This window comes from Hippocampus zosterae, chromosome 12 (assembly GCF_025434085.1).
Source record: "Hippocampus zosterae strain Florida chromosome 12, ASM2543408v3, whole genome shotgun sequence".
Taxonomy (NCBI): Eukaryota; Metazoa; Chordata; class Actinopteri; order Syngnathiformes; family Syngnathidae; genus Hippocampus; species Hippocampus zosterae.
In genome coordinates, this window is record NC_067462.1 from 6,570,496 (window position 1) to 6,598,043 (window position 27,548).

The window sequence follows — 27,548 nt, forward strand, 5'->3', positions numbered from 1 at the left end:
TTTAACCCTAGAAAACCCAAGAAGCCTTTTCTTCTTCGGAAAATGATGAATTTTACATGAAATGACTGCTATATGGTCACTGAACACCAAAATATATATTTTTTTTCAAATATTAAATGCTTTTATCCTAATTTAGGATCAGGGCCAAATTCGGCCCTTTGAGATTTAAGGGTATCATTTGAGTAGCAGAATTTATAGGGGCCAAATTTGACCCCGTGGGTTCTCCAGGGTTAGGTTCACCGATATGACTAACGTCCAAATTAATTGCTTCACTTGTCACTGCAACGCCATGTTAGCGCGAGGCACTGCGCTCAGACGAACCGAGGTACAATATTTATATCAATTTTACATTTAATGGATAATAATTACACCTTGACAAGTCAGCAACATGCTAAGGAGGTCTCGTTTGTTCTGACGTCCTCAGTTATGGTTTCATAAAGTGAAATGCATACGTGCGCCTGAGTCTTGTTCTACACATTTCACGGTGAAGTTGGGAACAAACCGAAAGTAAAAAACAGTGTTCAGAATTGTGGCTAATGAATAGAATTTTATGTCCCGGTGCTTTTTAGATATACTGTATCAGACTTAACCAATCTCAGTATGCAAAGTGCTGTCGGTGACAAGCACTCGGATTGGCTGTTAGCCAACAAATACAAATGAGTGCATGAGATACAAGTCCATGGCAAATAAAAAGACATCGACTCCTAAACTAGTGTGTTGGACTTGGTGTGTGGTGGATGTGTTGCGTGTTGGTTCTGGATATTTACGGAACCACGAGTGAGCATGCCGTTGAGAAAAAATGACTTCCGAGTTACAGAGAGCACATAATTTATCAGCTCTCCATATTCAAGTTTAAAAGTCTGCTATGTTTAGGTACCTGTTGGTTTAGAAAGCCTGATCTAGTTCATTTACCTCGAAAAGGACAAAACATCTTTAATTTAGAGTTGGCTGCTTGAAGGGAACAGTTGAAAAAGGCTCTGGTTAGACCAGTGAACAAATGAGGATTTATTAAGGCTTGATTCATGGATATGAATAGATTGGGGTACAATGACCTGGCCGTAGTCATGTCCTCAACCAAATCCAACACTTTGGGCTTGAATTACAACAAATTGTGAAAGAGGCCCCTTTCTCAGTTCCACACTCTAACCTCACAAATGTTCTTGTCTGAATGCACAACTGCCGCAGTCTGTAGAAAGTTGTCACAGGAGTGGCTAGTGTCTAATGGATGAATCACATATAATGAAGGATCATTCACACTAGCAAACATTGAGCAATTGTCGGGCAGTGCCATGAATAATGACAAAGGCGGCATAAAAGTAAATATATATTTTTTTAAGTCAGGGTCTGGTCGAGATGGTGACAAGCAATTCCAGTGTGACAGAATGAAGCAAGGCCAGCAACTTTACAGTGGTCGTAAAGGGACAATGAAGAGACTTCTTACTGTCGCCTTATGTCAGCTGGCAGATGCTGCTGGTTCCAGCATGTGCCAGTTACGGACAGGCACGGCAAACAACAGCCGGAGGAACTCTCTCAACTTGTTTACTGAGACGCACAGTGTAACAGTATGGAGGGGATGGGGTGCGGGGGGGGGGGGGGGGGGGGATTCAATGTTTAAAACAAGAAGGAAGAAATGGCCCCTTTGAAAAGAACCAGCTAGCTAGCTAGCTAGCTAAACAGACAGACAGACATCTATGGATGGATGGATGAATGAAAGACAGTTTGACTTTGTTTCACATAAGTATCTTCAAACCAAATTTGACACCTGCCAGCTCGCTGTGAAAAACTATTTATTGTAATTATCATGTCTACTATTCACACGAACAAGTCAATTCCACAGTTCTGTTCTGAGCTTAGCCCAATTTTGGGCATTTTCATCGTCTCTTAAGTAGAATGAAGTTTTAAAAAAAAAAGATAATAATAATAATAATGGAAACTTCCATTGGATGTGTTTCATGTATTATTTAGTTGGTGGAGATATCATTTTAATTAATTTCAACCTCAAAGCAATGTTTAAAATGTGTACTCCATACTCAATGCTCTTTTTGCATATTTCCTTCTTTTTTTTGAAAAGTGTATACATTCTTCGCCTCTTGAGAGCTCGCCGCTTAAAAGCTATTTGAAGAGCTCCAACAGCTTTACTTTTTACTCTGATTAGTCATCCACCGTCTTCCCTCAAAATACAAAGACAAAACAACATGAAGGATTAAAAGGTGTTTGAGGGCCAAAAGAGAACTAAACCTTTAAAAACAAAAAATAAAAAAATATACAGTATACTGCACCTTCCGTTTCGCTCAGCATTCACTTACAAGACATGAGAAAGACGAAATGCTGGAGCAGCGTCAATCTGCCCTGAGGCCTTCATGATGAGGGGAAGGCCAGACAAAGAAATTGAACAGACAATTTTGATAAGTCGAACCATTTGAAAGAGTCAAGACTGCGGTCTAAAATATATAATATACGAAGATGAGTGATGTGCAAATTGATATTTGCAGACGACCTGAATGTGGGTCAGGGTTTCGTACGTAGCACAGTGGCTCTCTCACCGCCATCTATTGAAAGTCATCCCTCAATCCAAATTTTTGTCGGCCGGGACAAAGCAAACATAGGACACTTTTATTCTCTTCTTCTCATCGATAACTGCTTCAAACAACAAGGCCTATTGCAGGAATTGTGTTTACGAGTGCACAAGGTTTCATGTGATGTGTTGTGTTATCTGACTGTATTTTCTTATTTTATGTTCACTGTTCTGTAAAGAGCTGCAGCTGTTGCGAAAGCGCCATATGAATAATGACGCATTGGTTTGTATATCAATTTAGAACCGATCTCACCTGCGGATTGCGGTGTTTGCCAATTTAATAAGCCGTTATGTGCGCCCCCCGTTGGTTTTAACAGCATTGTGTCTTGACAACAAAAACACTTCAATGTGAATGAAGCACAGTTACAAATTACCAATCTTTTACCAGCATGCCAAAGTACGAGAACTTTTGAGTTCCACATTCAGGGAATTAATGTATGATGTTGTTGATCACACCGCCATAGTTCCTTTGTTCTTAAAATAGTATATACTAATAACTGTGGCGGCTTTTTAATCCTCACCTTTTCATGCTCTTGTTGCTTGTGTGGGCCTAAAGGCTCTACAACATCTTCTGGATGTCCTGGTCTCCATCTGCAATTCTGTCTATCTGCATATATATGTTGCCCTCTTTCTCACTACAGGGATGGTAATGGGATCTTTGCAGAAGTCTGATTAAAAGGACACTTCCTCCTTGGAGACCAACCAACAGTTTCCCTTTTTCTTCCCTTCTGTTCCTCAGAGCGTCAGAAACCTTGAGCACGGCAACAGAAGAGTCTGATATGAGACGAGCGCAGTAAAAGCTAATTAAATTAAGCTTCCCTCTCCATAAAAGAGAAAGTGAACTTGGCGCTTTTATCCCAACTCTGCCATCAAAGGAGGGGGGAAAAAAATACTGCAGCACAAGTGAAAACACACATCCTGGAGATAGGAATTTCTTCCTGTTACATTACATCCATGGTACCCACTTAGCAATGTTCAACCCCATACAAGGGAAGAGGAACTCTTTTATTTTTTTTAATTTTCTTAAGAATCAAAAGGACCGTGCAACAACCAACTCTTTTTAGGAGAATTGGTCATCACAAAAGAATGAATTGACTGCATATTTAAAGCCGTGCGGCAAAATAGAACGCGGTACTTGGCTCCCATAAGGAGAGACACTGGTGATTTATTCCAAACAAGCAAATGTTAAAACGTCAACATAAAAAATAAAATAATAAATCGCTGGTCATTTAAATGCGCAGGGCTGACACTGCGTCGGGGAAAATAAACAAGAGTCGCTTTAAATGAGGCAGTCAAAGTTGACATTGAAGGGCAACAGTTTCCTATTGTTGCATTCAAGCGTGTATTTAATGATAATGACTTCTACGAGACAACATTGGAAAGAAATAAAAATAAAATCACGAGGGGATTTTTTGGGTGGAAGATCACGTGACTGCTGATGGTTTGTTCACTCGCCTCAGCCCGTCACAATAAAGGCTTGCAGACTTAACATGATGAAGTTGGAGACCTAGTTAAAATCCTTTTATCTTTGTGGCCAGAGGGGGCCACTATTTTGGATGCCGGTTGCCTGAAGGGTGGATAACACAACTTAGTTAAAATAATTCAACACGTTCGGTTTGATCAAGGCCAATGTGTTCCTCGCACACGCTTCACATTTTACTTTCATAGTCGGAATCTTTCTAGTGAAGCAAAAGTCTTTCGTCAGGGTCCATCATTGTCTCCTTCAACGGGGGAACAAAAGGAAGGTCAAAGGGATTATCATAAATTTACATGATCAATTTTTTTTTTTTTTTAAATATATATGGTATGCTTAGAATTCAGCAGAATGAGAATGGTTAAGAATTTGCCCAACACAAAAGCACGAGTGACATGTAGAGAATCAGTGACAAATTGGTCTCCATTTAATAAAGAACCCGTTTTGGGGGAAAAAAAATAAAAATCATTCTCAACTAATTCTTCAAAGAGGTTCCCAATGAATATATGCAGCCCAACTCGGTTCCGTGTATGAGCCAGGGTCATACGCAGCATGCAACGTGCTGCTTTGATTTGGTTCAACAGGCTAACAATGGAGATTGATAGAGAATCAGGGAGAAATGGCTGGGAAGGGGGAAAAAAATGAGGAAAGAGCTGCTCCTCTCATCCTCTTTATGTAAACGAGGTGCATGACTGTTCAGTGTGTCCCTTGAGAGTTAATTAGCAATGGCTTCTCAGCTTAATTGGCTGAAACTAAAGAATTTGCCATTTCTTATTCCAATGCTCACTCTACCCAGTCCATTCTCCCGTTCCCTCGCACAGGCTCCCTTTTTCCACTTTTTTCTCCAACTTGTTTTGTTTTCTCCTTCCTCAGCGGCATCCCTTCGGCTTAGCTCGACGCCAATCCAAAACCCACCACTAATGCTTCATTTGAGCATCTGCTCCAGCTGGCAGATCGTTAATCGTTGCACCTCTTCGAGTAATTTAGTCTTTCAGTGCTGAGGTTTGGTTCACAAATGGTTTAAAATTAATGGTTTAATCACGTAAAGGACATAGGAGTTAGTTTGTTGCAAATGCGAGTGATGTCATGCAAACCGAGATTGCGAGATTACAATTTCAGGAACCCGGCCATGCACATCTTCGATTTTAGCGCCCTCTGGAGACTTCAGTCTTGCTGGGAACGAATCTCTAAAACTAAATGCCAATGTAAAGGGAGTTCATTTATATTTCAATTTCCTATCCATCCATTTTCTGAACCGCTTTATCTTCACAAGGGTCGCGGGGGGTGCTGGAGCCTATCCCAACTGTCTTTGGGCAGTAGGCAGGGGACACTCTGAACCGGTTGCCAGCCAATCGCGGGGCACACAAAGATAAACAACCATCCGCACTCACACCTAGGAACAATTTGAGTGTTCAATCAGCAAGCCATGCATGTTTTTGGAATGTGGGAGGAAACCGGAGTACCCGGAGAAAACCCACGCAGGACCGGGGAGAACATGCAAACTCCACAAAGGGAGGCCGGAGCTGGAATTGAACCCGTTACTTTTGCACTTTGAGGTCGACGTGCTAACCACTGGCCACCGGGCCGCCCTTATTTCAATTATACAAGTATTTTTGATTTATTTATGCGTGTATTATTATTTTAAGTATTAGCATAAGTATCCACTTGAAGTGACACTCACTTAGCCACACCTGCACTATTCAGTAAAATTCAAGAGCAATATGAAACATTGTCCTTTTTTTTAATGCCGACATTCAGTCAAGGTTCAATCTGTAAGGTAATACTGGCTTCTCCCTTTTAGGTTTAAACTTACACTCTTGGTATGAGCACTAGCTTCTCAAAATCATTAGCTTTTTAATCATTAGCTTTTTTTAATGCCGACATTCAGTCAAGGTTCAATCTGTAAGGTAATACTGGCTTCTCCTTTTTAGGTTTAAACTTATACTCTTGGTATGAGCACTAGCTTCTCAAAATCATTAGCTTGTGTCACTGGAGCAAAGATTCAATGGAGCGGGAGCGCTACGTCCAAGGCTGTCTCCAAAGCTTTGATCTTTTGTTCTGTTTATGCCATTAGCATGGTGAGACAAAAAATGGAGGCCTTCTGCCACAAGGCTGTTAGATCTAAATAAGGAGGACAACCCAGGTAGTCCTTAATAGAATATTTCCTCTGTGTCTGTATCGACTTCAAACAGAACACAAAATGACTAGAAAACAATCTGGGTCTGACCGTGAGCAAGCATTGAAGAAATCTTGGTGGTTTGGGCTCTCGTACGTGCTGGGCTACAAAGTCGTACAGCCACACTGCCGAAGATCAAAGTTAAATCCCCTCTTAATTAAGCTTAAAATTGGACGACAGCATGCAGGGTTTCGGTTTGGTTTGTTTCGTGCCAGCGAACCTTCCACGTCTGTTTTCAGTGGACGAGGGCGAATTTGTGCTCCGGTGTCGCCTCCGAGTTGCCTCAATGGCGGGGTAATAGAAAGAGATAGAAGAAGCACAGCGGCGCTTCATAATGAGACTCCTTCTGCCGCTCGCCTTTTCATGGCCGTGTCCATGTGTTGTGATGCTAATGAGCGCTCACCACCACAGACACCCCCTTTAATTGTCCTCTTTGATCTACCGCTAATTCTGCTAATTAGCAGCCCAACTTTCAGAGTTAAACGCTTTGCTACCAACTCTAACGGTGCAGGCGCGCGCGAGTGCGCGTCAGTCGGCCAGTGAAAACGCAAACAAAGGGCATGAAGAGAATTCAAGCTGTCGTGCTTGGAAACCCAGATGACATTCACTTAATGACCCAGCCCCTTAAAAACAAACAAATTGTTCGTGTAATATACAGATAGCGCTGAATGATTTCAGGGAAATAGTCGAACTGGGATTTCAACTCGCGGAAAATTTCTCCATTGTGAGACACTAAAGGTTTCTTATCTTTACATCCCCCCCCCCCCCACCCCGAGCCTCCAAAACAAGCTTCCGAGCAATATTCACAATGTAGATCAAGATTCAAAAATACGACAGAAACTTGCATCATACCATTAAAACATTGAAAGCCATTGAGCTAATAATATAAAGACACCAAATAGTATGTCTACTATTATAGGTTAAGAAAAAAAGTTTATTTCCACTATCGATTGTGTGATCAGTTTGTCTTCACGAGCCGATCCCAAAATTTCTCAACTTTATCAATGTAAGTATGAATATGAGATAGAGATAGAGATAGAGAGATAGAGAGATAGAGAGATAGAGAGATAGATAGATAGATGAGAAAAAGCGTGCCACCTTACAGTTAATAAAAAACCTGGAACTGAGTAAAGGATTTCTATAGTGGTTAATGGTAAAGATTCAAGAGATGTTTCAGATGTGAAAAGCACCGTAATGTCATTCAATTAAGAAAATTCACAAAACTACAATTAGCATTTTATTTTGAAAGCACATTTTAACACAAAATAAAGTGTTCCCTGCATTTTAGAAAATGAAAGGAAAGTGAAAGGAGAGGAAGAAAAGTTGACAGCACAGCCGTGGGAATCCCATGGCAATCGGAGCATGGCCCTTGAGCTGAGCGTTCTTTCTGAGATGCCAGTTTGACGGACGATGCTGGTCTTAGTGACATTTCTCCGGGGTAGAAAAAGGAAGACAAAAGTGTTTGAGAGAAAGAAAGTGAAGAAGGCACAAAGCAGCATCCACAAGTGACGTGTGGTCGCGGGCATGATTGTATATTATTATTATTTGAATCAACGAAATACTCACAAAAAATGTGGATCATTTTCTTCAGAAAATCAGAAGTGCTAATCGAATATGGTCAAAGATAAACTCTTTCACGCAACTGGCAGTTCCTTAGCAGTAATAACTTGGTCCATTTCTACTTTGTGCCGCTAGCTTGCTAGCCATGCCTACAACTAAAAGAAAAAATGCATCGTTCCTAGACAGAACAGCTCAGTATTGTTATTTGAATAAAATAAACGGTTAACTTTGCATCAAGCGTCTCTGGTATGACGAGGCGGTGACATATTGGACGGCCCGGCCACCTGTCTCAGTCATTCGGAAACCTGTTAGCCTATGAGCTAGCTAGCTAGCACCAAGTTGAATGTATTTGATTGACAACTGACAGTGGAGCAGGGCTTGTTTTTATTAAGTCTGATTCTATCCACATTTTTTTTTAATATTCACTCAAATTTGGCTGGCTTCCTGAGCATCACCAAAAAGGTATTTGAATTACAATCAGCGTTCATGCACCACACAACAAGAGAGAAATACAAATCTGGCAGGTAGGCTCCAGTCACCTTGCCTGCGAAAATGGCAAATCAACAAGAAAAGATCAGAAGAGAAAAGAGGTGGAGAAGAAGGAAAGGAGTGAGGAAGCACTTATTGGCACTGAACTCATTAGCATCACACTTATTAGCGTCCTGCCAGCTTCACTGGCCCCGCTTTGTCACTCAACCCTGAGAGACTGCCTTGCTGTCAGTGTGGAGAGGGAGTCAACAAACGCAGCGATTGCTCATTTTTGTCCAGTCTTGCCCGTTTGTACACGTCTGACAGAGACAGTTTAACAGACAGGCCAGAGTAATGCAGCACGCTTGTAATGGCTTGAAACTGCTTGTAAGACCTGGAAATGAAGGTTATTGACAGAACTGCAGCCCGACTAAATAAAGATCCCTCCTCATCTCAGGTTCCTTGACGCTTACATGGCACCAAAGCAATACTTTTATGAAGGAAGCACCACATTAGTGCAGATACTGCCCGGTAAGTCTGTACGCTTAGGTCTCCATTAGGGTGATGAGTTTTGGCAGCCCAAGTAGCCGGAGTTGCTGTTGAATTTCAGCCATCCTCATGGCGAGGACTAATTAAACCTCAACCTCATCCCTGATTTAAAGATAATTAGCTGCAGGGACCCTTAACCAGAGGGTGCAAAGGGAAGAGTGTAAAATGTGCATTTATGTGCTTTTCAGTGATAGCAAAATTATAAAATAAAGGGCAGATTTTAAATGCCTGTGTGTGCTTTAGTCTGAGGGCATACACACATTTGTACAGGTGAGTGACAACATTTTCATAGATATACCCAATGTGGGTGCTGTACCTTTCAAACTGGAAATGGCACACAAAATTGCTCCCACCTTTTGAACACTTTTTTTTAAGTTTACATACATTAACATCAACAAGTTGCACTACTTTGCATCATATTTTTTTCTGTAATAGGTTAGGTTAAAATTCACAATTGACACTTTTCCTTGCTACGATTTAAAGCCACAAAGTACATTATCTGCTAACGCCCCCGCCCAGCCCCCCCCAAAAAATTGTTTTAATTCCATTAATGTCTCCTTTATAATATTCTAGTTGTTATGAACACAAACATTTTGACATTCTTACAACTCCAGTGCAAAGTGCAGTCATACATAGTGCTCTTGAGATCACAGTTGTGGATGAAAACAACTAGTGAGGAGTCAGGACATGTGTGTTTTGTTTTTTTTTGAAAGCGCGACAAATCAACCCAATAGCCTCACTACATTTTAATGTCTGAACCTTGGGATTGGTCCTATATTTTCCTATTAAGCTATCCTGACAGCATGACATTTCCCAAGGCGGAGGCCTCTGATTCGGGGGATGTTTTATGCATCCTATTGACTTCTTTAATACTGCCGTTGAATGAGAGCAAATGTCTGAAAGTGTGCAAGGTGGCTGTTTGTGTGTACGATTGAGCTCGCCAGACATGGCTCAAAAGACAGCTGGTTGACACCTAAGTAATATAACCATCACCACGCAGACAGGGTGATTGCAAAACATTACCTACATTGTTTTTGGATTTGCACAAAGCCGAGGACGCCACTTTCTCCAATGTTAGTTTTATTCCTCAAGGCGGAGAGTGCTTCAGAATAACACCCGTCATTTTGCATGCGTGTACTGAAGGATTACGATGAACCCGTGCAGTCTCGCTCCGATTGCGTGTACTTTGGTGCCTACTCCAGAAGCATTTCCAGATTGAAGAAAGTTTCACAAAAGCATTCCAGAAGCCAATGCTACTTTATTACTTTATTAATTAGTTAATTAATTGCTGAATTTATGGCACTTGATGAGCAGCCAAAGCCAAAAGATTTTGCCAGTTATTGGCGCACACGGAATCCACTTATAAGGCAAGCCAGGGATAATTTGCAAACGTTTCACTCACTGCGAGGTCCATGACAGTGCACATTCATCATCCGATTGATACAGGTCCAAGTAAATCTTACCACGGACATATGGAATTCAAACATCTGTCCAGTGAGTATATTTAGCTTCACGGATCAGTGGTTGGGTGATGACTTCAACGTGAAAAGAGCCTTACTGCATGCAGGAGAGGTCTCTGGGATTCATACGATAGCAATATGACAGAATGACAGCAAAACAAATGTTTCTGACTTTCAAAATGATTTTGTTGGTGAACAATAGCGAAACGCGTCAACTCTTGTATATATTTGTTTCTCAAAGTGCAGAAAAAAAACCTTACATTATCTGTATTGGCCATGACCAGGTAGGAAATGTTTTGTCGTCGCAGAAAAAGTATAGTGGTACAACTACTTACGAAATGAATTGATTTCGGAAGAAATTTCTTAGCGAGAAAAAAGTAGAGACACGTTTTTCCATGTATGTATTCCATGTAAATGCCCTAATCCACAGGTGTCAAACACAAGACCCGGGGGCCAGATCTGGCCCGCCAGGTCATTTTATGCGGCCCACGAAAGCAAATCATGTGTGTCAACTTGCTAAAATCTGGACGAAAATTTTGCAATACTGTAATTTTGTTACCCTGTTAACAACTACTTGAACAATAGTTGAACAAACTATTATAATTGACTTGACTGATTTGAAAACTAGTAATCTATTAATTTGTTGTGTAATAATTTTGTGATTTTACTGTCACAACAGCCCTCCGAGAAAGACGTGATTCCAAATTGGCCCGCGACTAAAATGAGTTTGACACCCCTGCCCTAATCTGTTCCTGCAGTTGTGACTGAAAAGCTTGCATTGTGGAACGCGTCTGTTTGAACCCCCTTGACAAAATGTGACACACGCTACCAAAAGCGGAAAGAGAGCGGGGAATTTTTTCGGCCGTACGCGTAGGGGTCTGTGATTATTTGCAAACATCGCAGATTCCCACCACGCAGAACCTGCTGCTGTGGTGGACTCATACTGAAGAGAGGTTTCTCACTTTTGTCAAGTTGTGCAAATGGGACACCGGGAGAGAGGATTTGTTTTGTTTCTTTCTCTACCTGGAGATACCGTCATGCAACACGAGGCTTAATGGAGGCCACCTGGATGTGTTTGTGTCATGAATAAAATATGAATAACATTGTCAGTGAAAAGTAGATGCTGATTGAACTTTCATTGAATTTAAGTGGACTTAAAAAAAAAATCTGGTATTGTACAACCCCTACCAGACACTGCAGAGACCGCAGCAGTCAAGAAAGGAACCGAGGGGGGGGGGGGGGGGCGAAAACCAACATGTTTGCCTCAAATACATGATTGCTCACTTTCAGAGTCAATCTAACATGAACCCGCAACAAGGAACCCGCTATGAACAAAAACATGAGCTAGAAATACTAATGTCAGAATTAAGAGTTACATTTTGTCAGTGGCTCAAAATCAAAAACAAACTGAAATTTAGAACCATTATAGAATCATCGAATGGCAATGTTTTTTTCGGCTTTGGATCATTTCTAAAGGCGCAAGCATTTAGGAAAACAATCGAATCAATCAATCATCCGCCACTGAAAGAAGAAAATTCAAAGAAGAAACGGCAGCAAAATCTGAGTTCCCCAAAAACTTTCCGAACTGATTACAAGAATTAAATCGTTTCGCCTCTCTTTTTGAACGGCAATTATGTCGTCTCCAAATTGTTCATTTCAAATCATATTTCAAACCCATTATTGTCCGGGTCTGACTCATTGTATAGAGTGGAGCCACCTCGTCCACAATGATCACGAAACAAGTGCCTCCCCTCATCGCCAGGCGGGTCACGTGGGACCCACGGCAGGAGCCTCCACCACGACGCAGCGCTAGAAACGGGGAGACACTGCGAGCCTTGTTTCGCACTCGCAGGGCTCTCTGTGGAATGGCTGTTTGCTTACCATTCCTCTCCGACTGTATTCTATCGTATTATGTCAGCGCGGATGTTGTATTATGACCAAGAGAATTCTACACTCCAAGTGAGCTGATATGATATGGGCTTTACTGCCCGACTTTCCATTTTGGTGGCTACCCTAACCTGTCAATGTTTAAATTGATTTGTAAGAGCTGAATTAATGAGGATGGAATGTATTTCAGTGCAACAAATTAAAAGTAAATTGGGACATGGTATGAGGGCGGGGAAAAAAGAAAACTAAAGTTACACTTACACTGTGTTTAAAATGTGGGATAACACACCAGAAAAACAGCCCTGGATGAGGCGAGTAAAAATGGCCACTGTGCAACGAAGTCGAAAGGAGTTTTGTCAGGTGATATGACATGACTCCTTCTTGTGACAGCAGTTCCTCATCAGCCCAATTCAATCGCTCCAAATCTGCATTTCTCAGTCTGCGATATGTCGTGATTTTGTTTTGTTTGTTTGTTTGTTTCTGACATTTCAAAACTATTTTCATGAGCGGAAAACTTTCCAATAGCCTCGAGTTTTGTCTGGTTTCCGTCCGCCTTTCAGATGCTGTATTTAAAGACTGGCTTGTTTAAACACACCTTGCGCACACTAAATTGTCGGCAATCTAACTGCTGAATGACCTCTGCTGCAATATTGGCTCTTTGGCAGATACATTTCTGGTTGTGCCCTGTTAGTAGATCACCTTCCACATCTGTTTGCATGCGCAATCAAGTTCACACCTGCTTGAGCAAGCGCAAACCGTTAGTAAGTCGGGTGTATAACGCGTGCCTATTTTAAAAGGATCATCCACTGATGGTGCCATTTTTCACAGTAGAAAGTTCATGTTTTGCATTATGAATTTGATAACATCATTATTTTTCATGGACAATTAACACCAATCAAAACACGTTTCATCACAATGACATCACAAGAACTCAGGGCTCAGGTAAAGGCCAATCACGGCTCAGCTTGCAAACTTCACATGACCATTGACACAACAAGAGACAAAAAAAAATCAGTTAGTTTTACGTGAAAAATAATGAAAGCGTAAAAATCATTATAGAAAGAAAAAAATAAGTTTGACTCCCTTGAATTTACGAGCAACCCTGGCAAAACCCAACGGTTAAAGGGGTCTCCCCCCTTTCCGTTTTTCATCTTTTGCTTCCTTTCCTTGCTTCACTGAAGCATCTGGCTGATTCCTACCATTGTCCTTGCTGCTAATGCCCTCGAGTGAAGCAGGCCATGTCAAACCTGAACCCATCAATCACTCAGCAGCAGCTGTGGGGATAGCGAGAGGGAAATGAAGGGATGAGCGAGGAGAAGGAGGGAGGTGCAATTCGGGTGAAGTATAGCCACCAGTCTACCGTGGCTTGCCTTACTTTTTTTTTCTTTCTCCCCCCCCTACAAACAAACCCCTCCCTTCTCCCCGTCTAGAGCCGCAAGTAACTTCAACTCCAACAGAGTTTGGACCCAGCTGTCAAGTCTCACGAGGTTACTCTCAACTGATTCAAATCAAGAAAAGAGGCGAAGACCAAGTGAGGAGAGGAAAAGGGTAGTAGAGAGGAGTGGGAATAGGGAAGGGGAATCGACGGGGGGCTGAGGGGGGGACGTCACGAGGAAAGAAACGCAGAAAAAAAATGAAGTGGAGAGTAGAAGCGGTGGGTGAGCCTGCCGGCAGGTAGGCGAGTGTGTGGCTATGTGTGTCCCGTGCAAAATGAAGTGTCCCTGTCAGAGCCCCATTTCCCCCTCCGGGCCGCTGCTGATTAATTGTCCATACAGCTCCTGTGATAGCGAACACTTTAACCAAGACTCCCAAGACATGGGCCCATATTCCATCCTGGCAAAAAAAAGACACCTCTCCTCCGCCCGTTGTACCGTGGTTGCCCTTCTCTGACTGAAATCAAGAGAATTTCTCTCTTCCGTACCCCCCCCCCCCCCATTTCTCCTACAGACCACAACAAATAATCCTACATCAGCAACCCATTCACCTTGCCATCGGGGGATAATGTCTCTCTGCGGGAGGGAGGTTTTAGAACAAAGGCGGGCGGCTGAAAGCAGCATGATATAGAGTGTGCCCCCCCCCCCACCCCGCGCCCCGCCACACTTCACCCCACCTCCTGTGTGTTTACTCATAGTGACTGGCTGAGATAAAGCGCCCCTGTCTCAGGTAAATAGTCGGGCACGAGGGGGTTGAAATGGCACATTTGACTTTGGTATCGGACTGCACCAAGTCGGCTTAAGCTCATAACTGATCCACCGTCCAAATATCGAGCTAGCATTTTTTTTTTTAAATGTGGAAACAACAGGGCGGCCCGGTAGTCCAGTGGTTAGCACGTCGGCTTCACAGTGCAGAGGTACCGGGTTCGATTCCAGCTCCGGCCTCCCTGTGTGGAGTTTGCATGTTCTCCCCGGGCTTGCGTGGGTTTTCTCCGGGTGCTCCGGTTTCCTCCCACATTCCAAAAACATGCATGGCAGGCTGATTGAACACTCTAAAGTGTCCCTAGGTGTGAGTGTGAGTGCGGATGGTTGTTCGTTTCTGTGTGCCCTGCGATTGGCTGGCAACCGATTCAGGGTGTCCCCCGCCTACTGCCCGGAGACAGTTGGGATAGGCTCCAGCACCCCCCGCGACCCTAGTGAGGATCAAGCGGCTCGGAAGATGAATGAATGAATGTGGAAACAACAAAGGGGTATTCGAAACGATTGCGATGCGTGGCATGTTTCCGCAGTCTTAATAATAGCCGTCATTGTCTGCATTGTCCCTTTCACCACACTGCAGGATCATCGGCCGGCCGTACAGGGACCGACTATACCCCCAACTGCCCAAAAAAAAGCAACCAAGGTCAATTGCCTTCCCGGCTCCTCTCATCCTGTGCTTTATGAACCTTCACATCCAGGAGAAGAGAGCCGCGCTATTTCTACTCCGTCCAAGGTGACTGCACCAGTGACAGCCCAGCGATTACTGCCAAGCAAGGAAATCAATTCCCTTTAATCAGTGGTAATGGCAAGTCGAGTAAATTAAAGATATATTCATAGCTTCATACAGAATTAGGAGTTTACCAGACGGAAACGTCAGACCCGAACAGTCAATCAGATTCAAAGCGACATTTCAATGCAGTAAGATGCCATTTTCCAAATCAGATAGGCCGCAATTGGGGGGGGGGGGTGTACCAAATACTCTGCGTCATTTTGATGGCGATGCAGATTTTATTTCATATGTATCTATGCACGAACCTCTCTTCTAGCATAGTTGATACCATGACAAGGAAAGGGATGCTGTGTGTGTGAGGGGGGGGGGGGGGGGGGGGGGTGCCAATTTGCCTCAGTATCAGCCTCTGATCTGGGGCTTTTGAGGAAATCTCCAAAAGCCGAAAGGGAGATGAAAATCACGGTTTGAAGGCTGTGAATTGAAGAAGACTTTGCATTTCTTGGCAAAAGCAGTCGAGGTCTTAAACCGTTAAACTGAACTGAGCTCTCCGAGTAGAAAACACCCCCGCCCACCCCCCCCCAAAAAAACGATCGATATAATTGGCCTGTTTTATCATTTATCATGTCCAACTATTTAGACGGGGTTTCCTTTTAATTAATCAGCTATCAGTATTATCCACACATCATTTTAAAAAGGGTCGGATGGTTAACCTTATTCGCCGACTCAACGGGCCATGCCCCGCCTTCTAAAGCCGCACACATTAAAACTCACAGATACTACAGTGCAAAACGTGACGCTGGTCAACCCGAGTGGACAAAAGCAATACCTTCACCTCCAATGCATATTTTAAGCATAAATATTTGAAATGTACATCAATAATAAATTGCGGAGTGTATCCTAGCTTTCACACAAAGTTAGCAGGGAGAGGCTTCATGGGGGTTGGAAGGTAGCTCCTGGGACAAACAAGAGACTAGTGTAGCTAAAAGGTATTCGTAAAACGAGGATCTCACACTCACACACATACACACACACACACACACACACACACACACACACACACACACACACACACACACACACACACACACACACACACACACACACACACACACACACACACACACACACACACACACACACACACACACACCCTTCATTTTCAAGCCAAGAATGCTGTTGTGTTGACCATTTTCTCACGCTCAAAGGATCACCTGTGACGAGTACCACTGGCAGAGGGAAAAGTGAAGAGTGAGGAAAATATAAACTTGTTATTGTGACTTCTAATGTTACCAAAAAAAAAAAAAAAAGCTTATGCCGAGTCTAGGTTGATTTCTGTCATCCCTTTATGATGGTGATTCATTTTGCCTGTCTGTATAATGTTCCATTCTTGGGGTGACCAACACTGATTGTACAAAGAAACTCCTCTACAACGAAACCTACATGGTCAAAAATACCCCCTAGTGTGAAAAAAATCTTCATGCACTATAACCATTCCCACTTTTCTGCTCCCCCTACAACGAAAAATCCCCCTATTGCGTTATACAAAACCTTGGGTTGCATTCATTGTCGTTGCCACTCATTTTTCTGTACATTCATCTCCTTCCTCGTGCATGTGAGGCGTGCACCGTACAAGCATTCCTTCTGCTCTTTCTGAAAATGTGTCTTTTTAAACCTCCGTTCTGCACTTCCACTGCATTGTTTCAAAATGGTGCAACCCTTTAACATAACCACCCCACGACATTAAGTTGCTTGGACAAAGGTCCAGAGTGAAAGAAATGTAAAGTGCAAAAGCGGAGAACTGCAGTGTTGACACCGATAATAGTTAGCTAACAGTATTGCTAGCATTGGCTTCTGATAATCACGTTCTAACAGGGTTCCAACGGTATTTCGGGGGCTTGCTGATGACGGAATGAGAACCCGACGGGTGCACTTATTTTGTGTCAGTGTGTGTGAATTACGTTTAGAATTTTTGGGCAATCTTCTGCACAAACACACACACACACATTAAATGCTTTTGATCCACATTCAGGGCTCTGCTGATGCTAGAAGATGCCAACAGGCAGCCGCTGTTGCGATGACCGGAGGCGTGCAGTCGATTGGCAAGATCCAGCCCACTGGTTGTCAATCGAACAAAAGCCAGAACCGCCACTGGCCCAGCGGTATGTGGAGCAGGATGAGGGCGGGCGCCTACTGCCCTGAAGACGAGATCATTTCACCATGGCAAGAAAAAGTGTCCAAATATGTCAAGGAATCTTGTTCTCGGGGAATTTTTGGCAAAGGAATGCCACAGAAATGTGAACATGGGACAGAGGAACAGTTTTAAGTTGGCCCACTGGCAAGGAGTTGTTTACAATGTCACGAAAGAGCCAAAATGTTCCCAATCACTGAGCTGGTCGAGATAAATATTCTCTGCTTATTGCTATTATGTCTCAACCATGTAAAATGTATCAAGATTATTCAAACACACGAATTACCAAATCAAGATTTTGAAAGATGTGTTCAGACTATCTGAAGTCACTCAAAGGCCATCTGAAATGACATTGTAAATGTAGATTAGCTATGAATATTTTAGAAGGGGATTACTAAAAGAGGAAAGAGACAGAGGAAGCGATTGGAGAGAAAACTGCCTTTTTTTTAAGCGCCCACATGCGGGACTGAATTTGAAAGGCCCACATGAAGGTGGAACTTGCCTTTCATGCCGAGTTGTCAGCCTATTATCATCCTTTCATATGTTGGCTACAATTATTAACACCGACCGAGAAAAGAATAATCAAGAAAATTACAATTAAAGTCTACAGAGCGGGCATCCGAAACCAAAGATGAAAAGAACACATTAGAAAGATGAAGAACAACACTGCCAGAGAGAGAGAGAGAGAGGCTCCGGAAGTCATTCTGTCAGTCACCATCCAACCTTCATGGTCCTCCACAGACAAACATTGACAGCCATCAAAGAGACAACCCCCCCCACACACACACACACACACACACACGCGGATGCTTCCTCCAGCTTTTGTCACCACATTTTGAAACCTTCCAAAATATGCCTGTCAAAGGTTTGAGCGGCTGACAGCATGCCCCCGCCCTCCGCGAAGATGACGAGGACAGATACAGTATTCTCATTGTGCAGGGAGGGATGCTACTATATCATCGAGGATCAAAAGTCAGGGAAATTGAGAGACATACATCACACGCTCGGGCAGGTTGTTTTTTTTTGTTGTTGTTGTTGGTTTTTTTTTTTTAAGGGTTTGAGTGTCAGTTGTGGGCCTTGCATTTTAGAGGGATAGCTCACAGTAAGTGTGTGTCCGAATAGAGTTGCTAGCATTCGCTTGACATGACTGCTCAAAACACATCATGGATCAGGAATTAAAGCACACTCTTATGCCTCTTTTCACATACGTGTTTAACTCGGCCAATTTTGAAGGGACTGGATATTTCATGCAAATGAGCCATTGGTCACGACTACCATAGTCTGACAACGAGAGTACAGCTTTCGTTATGATGAGAATGAGGGAGGCGGAGCTATTGGTCAGCAAAAGGCTACCTGTGCTGGAGCCCATCAACAACTTTGCCGAATTATCAATTATGTCCCGGTTAGCAGAGGGTAATGCTTCGTTCAAAATGAAGGGAAAATTGCACTTGCACACCTGGGTGCCAATTATGCGCCGCCCCGCTTCTGGATTTGACACGCTAGCAATTAAATGTAGTCCAGATGACATTTTTGAGGAAAGAGAGTATTGGTCTGCGGTCTGGGAGTGTTCTATGAGCAGTTTAAATGTCTCATGCAGGGTCTTGCCTCTTGTAAATAACTAAATTGAGTTCAGAGTGTCAATGTGCATGGCAAAAAAAATCTTAATTATCATTTATTAATTATACCATTATTTTTTTTTTTTTTTTTTTTTTTGTATTTTTTTCTTATCTTATTTGATGTTGTTCTTAAACATTGTACTCGTGATTTTTACTGCTTGTTGTAAGGTGACCTTGAGTTTCTAGAAAGGCGGCCACAAATAAAATGTATTATTATTATTATTAAAAAAAATTCTGCAACGTGTTGGTTTGGTTGATATGTGAACCGAACCTCTTTCTTTCTTGCATCTTTCTTTTTACAAAAACAATTCCACATAATCCTGCCTCAGCTTGTAAAGGGAAAAAGGAAAAAAAACTCAAGGGAGTGAAAAACAAAAAAAAATGCACCTTGTCTGTTTGATGAGCTGCCATAATCTTGTTTGCATTCTTCAGACGCATCATTTTAAAAAGCGCCTTACAACGAGGCGGGATGCACCAATCCCATTCCGAAATCCTTCACAGAAGGACGGCGGAGAATAATGATGATGCATGGCCTAACGTATGGACTTGTGTTTTCCCCCTGTATAAATGTATCTGATAAATGATCTTAGAGAGCCTGTAAAGGTCACATAAAATATGATCCAATCGCTTCTGCGTCTAAATGTTGATGAACCCATCAACAAGTCAAAACCAGGAGAAAAAAAAATGCCCTCCGGTATACAAGAAGCGGAAAAAAAAATCTGATGAAGTAGATGATAAAGTAAAGAGGGCCATTATGTGGAATAGCTAAGGCGTTATTAAATATAATCACAAAAAAATGCACAATAAGACAAATTGAGAGAGTGAAGATATATAGACTTTGTACCCCCTTTGTTCATTTCAAGGATCTTGGCATCCATTCTTGTCATTACACAATTGGCGCGTGTGGATTTTTTTTTTTAATATTGATTCAATGTATCACAATGAGATGTGACAATCTCTTGGGCGATGTTTGCCCAGAAAAAAAAATAAAATTTACAAACTGAATATTTTCAAGAAATGTGTCTCTCGATACAGACGCTGACAGGCTGTAGTATGTCTGCCAGGGCTGAAGTGGGCACTGTAACACAGCCACAGAAAGTCACCAAAAACGCAGAATGAGAAGCCTGTTCAATGTTCAACGCATGCACTCACAACTAAGGCGGGGAAAGCAAAAAAAAAAAAAAAAATAGCCCGAAAAACCTGTGCTTCCGAACGAAAGCTCAGATCGCTGCCAAGTTAAAGAAGATCCGACGCGGTGATCAACTATTGTTTTCGTTGGCGGGGTGAAGCTTTCGGTCATGCAAACATGACACATACCTGGATGTGCTGTGCACACAGAAATGCAAACGGCAGCGTTTTTGAATTGATTCTTTTTTCTTTTTTTAAATGGTCGTAATAGGACTCCCATAACACCAGTCGCGAGTGGATAAAACAATATAAAATCTTTCCGAATTGAAGATCTTATCCACGTGGACGAGTTGGACGGTTATTAGAATGTTCTGAACTGCTGGGCTCAGAATACTCCACAAAAAGAAAAGTCTAGCAATACAGTATTGTTAAGTGATGGCACATATAAGCACGTGCTGAAGTGCGGCTTAGCGCATTGCAGTGCGAGTGCGGGCCAAGCAAGAGACAGCGTAGAGAGGAGTGTAATCGCCCTGAAGCACTCGAAAGTAGCCCCAGTGCAAGTGCGCCCTCAGGTTTCATGGTATAGCACAGCACCACGCATTCGCGTATAAAAATCATCATCGTCAGACATCGCCTCCCAAAAATCTGCTCGTTGTGGCTAAAAATCTGATATATTCTTGTCCATTTTCCCTTTACCTACTTCATGACAGCACTGTCCGCTGATTGAAAAAAAAATCTGGATTCAGAAGATTATATTTCACGCAACCACTTGATGAAATAAAATTGAGTATAATCAGCAAAAAAAAAATTCTCAAGTTTATACGATTGCTCTAAGGCTGCAAGGGAAGCTCAGCTTCCCCTAAAATGTCAAAAAATAAGTGATCAAATATAGGTGTGTACATACAATTGTGTGTACGTGCCAATGATTAAATATGCGCTACAACGCGCTCAAATTTTGTTCCGAATCCGCTTGTTATTACTAGTTAGGACGAGACTCTCTTCTCATTCATTCCCGCAGCTTCAGTGTGCTTTAAGCTGTGTGGATGCTGAGCTTTCCTGCATGATGATTGGATGATCTGTCCGGGGGCTAAATCTCTTTTTGATTGACAGCGAAATGAGCCAATCACCGATCTTCAGGTGGGAGAATCTTTCAATTCTCATTCTGTTCCGAGTTGAACTGGAGACTTCTAATCATCGTAGCGACACTCTCTTTGTTGAAAACGACTAGCGACGAATTAATCTTTTATTTCTGGTGGGTTTTATTGTCGTTGCTGTCGTTGTAGGACACTAGTTAAGTCCCTGGAAGTATAAATATACCGACACATTTTATGATGTCGGCCCAAATTTGAGCTTCACCTCCTCGACAGATGAGCATCCGCCAGCGACATACAGCGGCTGGCTACTACCACTTCAACAATCAATGGTTTCGTGAGAGGCGGCATAAATATATTCCCAACGCTCATTTTTGCTGCAAATCCAAAGCCCTACAGAAATTGCGAAAAAGCTGCAAAGGAGGATAAGTACAGCTTATACAATTTACCCACATTGAGCCGAGTCTGCTAATTGAAAGAGCCCACACAAAACACACGCAGACGGATGTTATGCCTCCTGTATATGGACAACATGAATATTCATAAAACAGGGAGCTATCTTAAATGAGGCCATATGGTTTTGCAATCGGCAGCCATTTGCAGTTCTCCGCTCCGGTATTTAGCAGCACTCTAATGAAGAGTGTGCTGCAGTGCTAGGAACTCTGCGGCCACTCGGCAAGCCTGCACGCATGCATCCTAGCGACAAGTTTGGCTGCTGAGGTGACAAACTGTTTTAATTTCCAGCAAAGGACTACACAGCCCAAAGAAAATGTTCCATTTATTTTCCGGGGGCGTGGGGGGGGACAACAATTCAAGGGGGAGATAAATCAGCAGACGCGGACGTATTAGAATACACTGCACATACTGAGCGGCTCAAATCAAACAAGCTCGAATCAAATAAAGCTCATGAAAAAGCAATTGAGCAGGGGCAAGTGTGGGCATGCACAGGCGCTGCTTTCCACGTTAGCAACCTCGGGTTCCCTGGAATCACACTAAACCAGCCATGCCACACGTTCAGGCGCGCGCGCGAGCACACACACTCACACACACATTACAACACTTCCATCTCGTTACCCTCCCCGTGCCACAAATTAACCAGTGTTTACACTACGCTATTTGCATAATCTATTCTTTCTACAGCTATCTGCGGTTGGGAGTTGTTTTAACTTCACGTGGAACATCCTGAGACGGTGCTCTGTCTGCTAATAATAATAACAATTACCAATTTTGACAATCTGGCTGGATTGACTTTTTTCACAGGTATATGTCCAGCAACAAGATTTTTGAAAATGAGCACATCGTGTCAATGCCACACGAAGAGTAGCTTTTTTATTATTATTATTATTCCATTCCTGACTGACTCTAACTGTGGTTGTTGAGTCAGACTTGGATCTGTAGATCCAACAATTCAATAGGTCCCATCTCGCTCACATGAATGGAAAAAAATATCCCTCAGATTTATTTCGACAAGATATTCTTTTATCTTGTGGCGTACATGGAGAAATTAAAGTGCAGCAGTGTAAAAGCAAGCTTCCATCCGCGTATCGTTCATAGGACGTCAACATTCCACATTGTATTGTATTCCGTTTTCGTGTGACTGTCGGCTGAAATGATCCGATATAGTAAATACATCCCGTCTTCTTTTTATTAAACGGGTGTCGTGAAAAAATACAAAGGGAACAAGTGCGTGTGTCGGTGCGTAAAGGAGCGCCGCTGCAGCGCTCGTCAAAGTGAGGTGCGCATGGACCCCGGGGGGAGTTGCAATAAAATGAAATAGTCTCATTTCACGGCAACCCGCTTTAATAACAAGCCATTTGCAGATTGCATATGGATTAGATAACAGTTCATCGCTGCGTTCGCGTCCCTGAGGGATTCGTAGCCCGTACGTACTTGGATGGGTTACGATACGATAATCTGTTGAACGCGGAGTAAGTGGTTCTGTCATCACACATTTAAGAAAAACAAACAAGGTGAGAACTTTTTTTTAAACGATGGCCAAAACACTCCGACGACAATGTCAATTAAGTATTCAACTATATCCGCGAGCATCGTTCAAACTACAAAAATGACTATTCAGTATCAGTCTGTCAAAATGGCACGTTCTTAATCGGATATGTCCAAATCAAATATGCAAAAAAAAAAAAAGTCTCCCCACAGAGCCCATGTGCTCCGCGCGTCACTTCGAACCCGACAAGCAGCGCGCTCACGTCGGCTTCACTCACCTGATTGTGACCAGCTGGACCCAAACAAGAGGCACGTCAGGAAAAGGTCGAGGCAGTACAGGACAGTCGCTTGTTTCATTGTTGCGCTTGCCAGTTATTTCCTTTAAATTCACATGTCCAACAGCGTATCCTGGTTTGAACCACACAACAGCCTTGCTCCTTTCGGAACCAAATCAGCGTCACTTTGGGACTTGGAGGGGATTTTTTTTTCTTTTACGGTCTCCTTGTAGACTAAGTTTGTCGGTCAACCTGTCAACGTCCACAAGCTCGAAATTGAGACTGGCTGGCTGAACAAGTTTCCAACGCGCGCACAGTAAAGCTTGTCTAAACAGTAAAAGGCTGTATTCATGCCATTTCTCCCCCACTTGTACTCAGTATGCGGCGCCACACTTGATTTTTCCAGACACACCTCAGAGCACTTAAACTCCTCCCACGCAGGCTGTGATTGGCTCAGGTGGCCCGCTGTCACGTCGCGGGCCCACCGGGCACTCACACGCGTGCCCTGTCATTGGTTGACTTGACACGTCACTTTATTTTAAATTCTAGTGTCGCACCTGTCACGTCAACTTGCTCGAGTGACTGTTGATGAATGCTGTCGCGTCACCAAATGTTGTCTTTGGGCATTTATATACAGGGACAATATGTCGATCTGTTTGCATGGCATGTGTATCCTAATTCCAACCAATATTTTGGCAACAAGTGACGTACGTAATTGAGCCAGACTCACCTGCGGTCATTGACGTCGTCCGCATACGTGACCGCCAGTTAATGAGCTCCATCGGGACAAAAATGTGAAAAATGAGCCTCCTTTTGTTTTTGGTGGCGTGACATTGTCTTCATCTCCTTCATTGTGAATGGCCACTCATTTCTTTGAACATCGATCAGTGAAATTTGCATCATTAGGCTTGATCGACACTGATGTTGATAAACACTTTTGTGCATTTGGTGTAGTGTATACATTTATTCCTTTGGAGAACCCAGACCATCAAAATCCATCTACCGTTTTATGCATAATATCAAAATGAGTTTGCAGTTGTTTAAGTATAAAGTCGAAGCGTCAGGTTTGTTGATTGTATGCACATTCACACACTGGACATTTTACAGTCTTCTGTGAATGTAGCGTTCATGTTTTTTGAAATGTGGGTACCTTGCGACAAACCCGCAAGCGCTTGACGAACTTCATGCAAGAATGCTGGGGACTGGCTTTCTTTTCATATTTGAGGATGTTGTCCTTGGACTAAAGCAATAAAGTCGTTGCTTTATTGTCATCTTGCACCCTGGTAGCAAGGAACTATGTCGAAGTAAGTCCAGGAGCTTCATTTAGACAAAACTAGTGCTTTGTCACCATCTCCTGCCATCTTGTTGATATTAAAAGGAGGTGAAGAGTTTAATTTAAGCAAAATGCATTGCTTTCATCTTGCACCATTAGGCAATTCAAAGCGGTTTTAGGCAGCTGACAATTTTTTGCAGTTTTTTGGGGGGGGGCTTTTTTTTGGGGCTATTTGTAGCAGGTCTCAGTCCTTCTCCCTAGGGAATAGTGAATGTTCACTGAAATTGAGATGACCAACGTTGAATAAGCTTTTGACTTTTGCCTCTCAGGTGTTGCCACAGTGAGTCACTCACATGATATGATTGGCACAGCTTTTACACTGGCCACATAAAATCTCATCTCGGGGGCCACTTTTGGGAGGGAGGGTTCTGGCCGCCTACTGTGCTTGCTAGTCAGAAACTCAACTATGTTTTTTTTTCTTTTACCTCTTCTCTCTGTTATTTGCTGAAAAACTCACCTATTGGTGTTTTTGTAGCTCTTTTCTTAGTGCTGAAAATTGCCACACGATGGCGCCAAAGCTCTTGCTAAATAGGACTAGGTCAGGTTGGAAGAATGTTGAAGTGATGCTGTGCATTTCGGTTGGAAGAGCTTGACTTTGAATGTTGGGGAAGGAGTTTGGATTGTTCATGTAAATTAGGATTATTTTAGAAACATGTCCATCATTCTGATTCACGTCACAATTACAGAGGCCGCAGATCGGCCGAACTCGCTGGTGACTACTCGCATAATAGATTTGTGATTGTAAATCTGCTTTTGTTATTGTCTGCCCCCATCAGTTTTCCGAGCACATCAGGGAGGAAAAATGACTCTTGGTACATCCGACATCACACAATATTGGTCATGATAATCTTCTAATTAATTGGGGCTTTGCTTTAAAAAAAAAAAGGATTGTTTTACCCACTCACATGTTGAAAAGAACATGTGGCTCCTTTAAGATGGATGAAGGATTAAATCAGAGGTCATGGAAATATGCTGCAGTGGGGAAGTTGGAAATATCCCCTTGGGAGCCCTTTAATTTGTGAGTAATATTTCTGACAATGGTATGTGATTTAAAAAAAAAAGAGTCAAGTTTTGCTTTATAAATTCAATGAGAGGATAAAGTTATATACTGTATCAACACGCGCGCACACAAACACACGCATCATTGCACTCGGTCAGACAAGGTCGGACATTTCCGATATCAAGGTTTTATGGAACGCAGCAAGAAATGCACTGCTGCGGCAATGATTTTCAATTAACAATTTTTGCGTGGCACTTGGGCATTGTACTGACATCCTGATGTATTCACAGAGGTTGCAGTCATTAATTCCAGACTTGGACCCAGCAACAGCATCTCTGGGATTTCACGGGCATCATCATTGCTATTTTGCTTATTTATTATTCCCTTGCTCATTATAGCTGGACACATCCGCAGCTGTATTACTCAACAGATTCTAACTCAGAAGAAAAAAAAAAAGCATGTGCGGCTATAATCTGGGCGGTGTTTGCTCCTATTTTTTCTCAGCTCAAACCGAGTCATCATCCATTTGAAAATATTGGACTTTTCCCTGCAAGTCCATCAAAGGTGAGGCATAAAAGCAATGAGGAATCACAACACCAACGCTTTTTTGAAGAAATCTAATCCATTTGTCGTGATATAATTTCTACACACACTCAATGCGGGGACCACAGTTTGCGCAATGTCTCGGAATCGCCCGTTGTATGCTGCCATGGATCAATCTAGTGCTTCTGAACATTTTTCTTTTCACGCTTCACATCACTTGGGAATGCTCAGTCTGCTCTGACAAACTCCCAAAAGTAATTTCTAAAGTCAAGTTATGCCCGAGAGATTTGAGGGTTCTCTCGCCACTCCTTACTATTGTTTTGCTGCACCGGGTAATCCGTAGACTTTGATTTCTACCGTTGGCTGTTTATTTCTGAAGTTTCGATGCTGCTGTTCTTGATGGGTTGTTTTATTACTTTGAAATCAGTGACGCAGGTCTTTTTTACTCCAGGAAACAATGTGACACGGGGTTATTACCTTCCGGACCAGATGCTGCTTACTTTTGCACTTTGAAAGAAAGACGAATGCCACCCTGAGTCTCAATATGTCCACACATCTGGACATTAATCATGCAGTCTGACTGTGACCTCGCATTCACTGCTTACACACACACACACACACACACACACACACACACGGACACATAACTTGACAGGCGCATATATAATCAGATTTTGTGTCATGGCATGAAGTAAAAATGTATTTAGCTTTGAAAGTGAATCGCAAATTAAGCGCTGTCACTCCATAAGATCAAACAGGCATCCTTCCGTATGCGCTATTCGATGCATTTACCGCAACATACGTGACGCTACTACATTGAAACGTTTTATTGTTGCCATTTTAAGGGCCATCATTATCTTTATGCTATTCCGAAAGACTTTATTAGCCGCAGTAAGCCTGAAGGAGATGGCTTACCTTTCTTTTATTTTTCCAATACATCAAAGTATTTTCCCGAGCGCTAATCGAGTCAACCGCGTCAACATCCTTCCTTTTGCTATCAGCAGGTTGTTCCTCTCCTGAGATTTTTTTCAAGGCTTTTGTTGAGCTCCAAATGAGCAGTGGTCGTCTTGAAATGCACACACACACACACACAGTTAGGGCACAACATTCTATATAGTGAAGCTATAACTAACTTTAAAAGCAAATGCAAAGCCAGTTTTCACTTGGGGGGGGGGAAAAAAAAGTTAAGAGGCTTTCTGTCCAGCTTTCCCGTTGCGGTATAAAGAGCGCACCGAAGTGTGAGGGGCACATTTTTGAATCTCCGCTGCAGTATTGACCCCTCACCAGTGGGTGGCGGTCCAGGGTCAGCTGATCAGCAGACTGACTCCGCGGGTGGTGAGCGGGCCAAGCTGGCCCCAA

The 27,548-nt window shown here is 42.7% G+C and overlaps 1 protein-coding gene across 2 annotated transcripts in view; it reads right to left on the minus strand.

The window, feature by feature from the left end:
* The window catches only part of LOC127611236 (receptor tyrosine-protein kinase erbB-4-like), a 155,932-nt gene extending 132,222 nt beyond the window's left edge, over positions 1-23,710 (minus strand). For both annotated transcript variants that reach the window (XM_052081637.1, XM_052081636.1), the window contains exon 1: positions 23,317-23,710. In XM_052081637.1, coding sequence (XP_051937597.1) covers positions 23,317-23,395 — 79 coding nt within the window. In that variant the 5' untranslated portion in view covers positions 23,396-23,710. The remainder of the gene's footprint in view (positions 1-23,316) is intronic.
* Positions 23,711-27,548: the final 3,838 nt, after the last annotated feature.